The 3,087-nt window shown below is 35.1% G+C and overlaps 2 protein-coding genes across 2 annotated transcripts in view; both read left to right on the top strand.

Moving 5' to 3' along the window:
- The window catches only part of BATDEDRAFT_28306 (uncharacterized protein), a gene marked incomplete at both ends in the record, with an annotated part of 942 nt that extends 584 nt beyond the window's left edge, over positions 1 to 358 (top strand). The window contains one exon of the mRNA XM_006682557.1: positions 118 to 358. Coding sequence (XP_006682620.1) covers positions 118 to 358 — 241 coding nt within the window. The remainder of the gene's footprint in view (positions 1 to 117) is intronic.
- A 2,252-nt stretch (positions 359 to 2,610) lies between these two features.
- The window catches only part of BATDEDRAFT_28307 (uncharacterized protein), a gene marked incomplete at both ends in the record, with an annotated part of 1,505 nt that continues 1,028 nt past the window's right edge, over positions 2,611 to 3,087 (top strand). Inside the window, one exon of the mRNA XM_006682558.1 lies at positions 2,611 to 2,691. Within this exon, the coding sequence (XP_006682621.1) occupies positions 2,611 to 2,691 (81 nt within the window). The remainder of the gene's footprint in view (positions 2,692 to 3,087) is intronic.

Genomic DNA, 3,087 nt, shown 5'->3' on the forward strand with positions numbered 1-3,087 from the left:
TCATTCCATCCTGCTCTCTTTCTTCGGAATTAGTTCTTGGATAAAACAGCAAGTCAATAACTTCAATGGGAATGGTTGGTTTCAACATATTTGATTCATCTTGTTTTATCGAAATAGTTGTATATCTGCCAAAGACTTTGATCAGGAAGCTAATACGTTATGTCAGTTTGTGTGGTATTGTTGGTCAAGTGTGTTGTATCGACCTCGTAATTGCTATCATTTGTTGTTTAATGGTTTTCTCAAGGAGCTTATTGTGCAACGATCGTGTGGTTCTAAACTGAGCACAATATCCTTTTCGTTGACATTTCTTGGAGCATGTCAAACAGACAAAATGAGTTGCGTTGAAGCATTGGATTAATCGTGTGGTTACTGTAGAAAAGCATATTTCGTATTGCGTGTTTTCATCATCAAGTCAAAGTGTGACGTTAATCTCATTCTTACTGTTTAATACAAATAATGAAGAAATAATTGAAATTAAGTTGATAATTCAATGAAAACTATTGGTATTCTTTGTTAAGAATTCGAACGACCCAAAACAAGGAATCCGAACGACTGAGATATTGCAATTATTGTTAACAATTCAAAAAAGAAAAAGAGCGATTACAAAAGTACAAAAAGTCTGCCACACTGTGTAATTGCTTTCGTTCAACCTGTCAAACAAATAGTTGATTTAAATTGAATTTGAAATAAAACCGACTTGATATCAAATGAAAGACTTCAAGACAGTTGAAACTTGAGTGTTTTTTACAGAATAAAAGTTTTAGGATTGTTCAAAAGAAGGAATGTTGATTGTTATATTTATCTTGACAAACCAAATTATACAAAAGTATTTCTATTTCAGATTAATTTAAAACAAGATTTAACTGGTATTTCTGTTGATTACACGAGTCACTCTAAACAGTTAGCAGTACATTGGATAACAGGTCATTAGAAATGGTGTAATAACACCAATTGCTCCAATGATTACAAACAATATCAGAAATTGGCTGAATTCAAAAAAGTTAAACAAGTCAATCAAGATTTGTATAATTGATTGACAATAGTAAGATTATGTCAAGATTAAAAGTTTTGGTTGTATATATTGTAAATAGGAGCTTCGACTCCAAAACTTGCTTTATTTTTAAATGTTCAAATTGGCAAGACTCGTAAAAATAACCATTTCACCTTTTACTTGAGCTTCAACTCTGTCATCTTCACAAAGGAATGAAGGCTGAAAGGGAATTCGCTTGTTTCAGTTTCATTTTGACTTTCCCGATATGGTGATAAAGTTCCTTTTGAGAATGAAGACGTAAATCTGAAGTAGGTAAACTTTTTGTTTCATCGCTGTCTATCCATCTTCTACAGCGAGTACATTCACTGCGAATAGTTGTCCAAGGCAAAGTAGAATAAACAAACACAGGATAGTCATTCAAAAACCAACGATATCCAATGTATAAATGGCACATCGTATAGTTCCATTTAAATGCTTTTAGAGTGTAGTCATTGAATTCTTTTTGATTTGGAAAGCATCCTTTCAAGGCAACCAGGTCTTGTCCAATGAATTGTCCAGTTTGCAAATATTTTGGTAATGGACCATGAGTGCGATTCTTGCCAGGTAATTCAGACTTGTAAATAGTAATACGTCTGGTTCATACCTTGATTCTAGTATTGTCATCCATATGAGAACTGACTGGTGTTTCCGAATTGATGGCAGATAATGTATACTCCAATAGAAACCAATAAATCGATTGTATCTGCATGTGGATGTGCTTCATACGTTCCATTTCTGTATGTATGAGAATCTAATTCTGGATGGTGTATATGACTGATTACTCTTGCAAATACATTGAGTGAATTCTTGTTGATTAATTTGAGCTATTCTTCCAAATCTGAATCATTTAGAGCAGCAACTCTTCTAATCCAGGTGATAAGCTGTTCAGGCATTTATAGCAAACAATGGAAATTACAATTGTAAGATTACTAGAAAAACGAAACCCTTTATTTTAACGACGACGACTATAGCCTCTGGCACCTAACCGTCCAAACACTTTTTTTGATAAGGCTTCATACTTTTAACTGTTCTCTCAGCTTTCTGGGGATTGCGAGACCATACAGCTCCAATACGTTTAAAGTGCGTGTTTTTCCCAACTCAAGACGATTTGTTTCTTTTTTGAACATTTCTGATGTGTTCACCCCATCGTACATATGAGCTTCTTGTAGTCATTCCAATATAAATATTCTTTGAACCGTTTGCTCTGGTGCTTTTGGCAAGGAAAGAAAAAACAAATGGAATTTCAAGAGGAAGTGCTCAGAAGCCCCAAAGAAACAAACTTTACAAAAACTCATAGCTATAGGATCTCAATATATCAATATTTAGACTGAATGCCTAGAAGCCTCTCAACACGTTCAACTGATTTGTGACAGACAGAAACAGCGAGCTCAAAAAGGATTTTCACCCAGCAATCATCCTAACAACAAGCCAGGATTTCATTCTATGAATCAAAGTGTCCAATTTGAAGAAAGGCAACGTTTTGAAAAACAATCATTTGAGCATCAAATGATGAACAAACTAAAAATGCTCTTAATCAACAATGGAATCAGTCAAGACAACGTGCCCAAGCCAGATTGGAAATGATTGATGAGCTGCACTCTGTCTTTGCCGAGCTATCAAGAGTAGTTTACGAAATCTCACACCCAGAAGTGCTGCAAATGGTTGAAGACGAATCTTTTTAAATAAAAGAATTTCATAATCAGAATATATTGAATAGTCAATCACAAAGAAAAGCCATTGATGTCTGTTCTTGCGTAACAATCTCTGGCAAAGTGAGTGTCACGTCCACAATGGAAGCAAGCATCCGATAAAGAAGATTCTGGTTCAGAGTCGGATGATTCTAAGCCTTCGCCATTAGAATTAGTTCTTGAAAAACAATTGCTCACAAAATGAGAGTCTCTGCCGCATTTAGAACATGCATTCCTGATATTTCGGTTGGAATTTCCTGGCAGAGGTTGATTTCGTCGTAAAGTTGTAGGTAGTTTAAGACGCTGCCATTCCAAAAGTGTTGGGGGTCATCATTGATATCAACTAGCACCAACTGTCTCGTCTAACAT

Source organism: Batrachochytrium dendrobatidis (genome assembly GCF_000203795.2).
Source record: "Batrachochytrium dendrobatidis JAM81 unplaced genomic scaffold BATDEscaffold_17, whole genome shotgun sequence".
NCBI lineage: Eukaryota > Fungi > Chytridiomycota > Chytridiomycetes > Rhizophydiales > Batrachochytrium > Batrachochytrium dendrobatidis.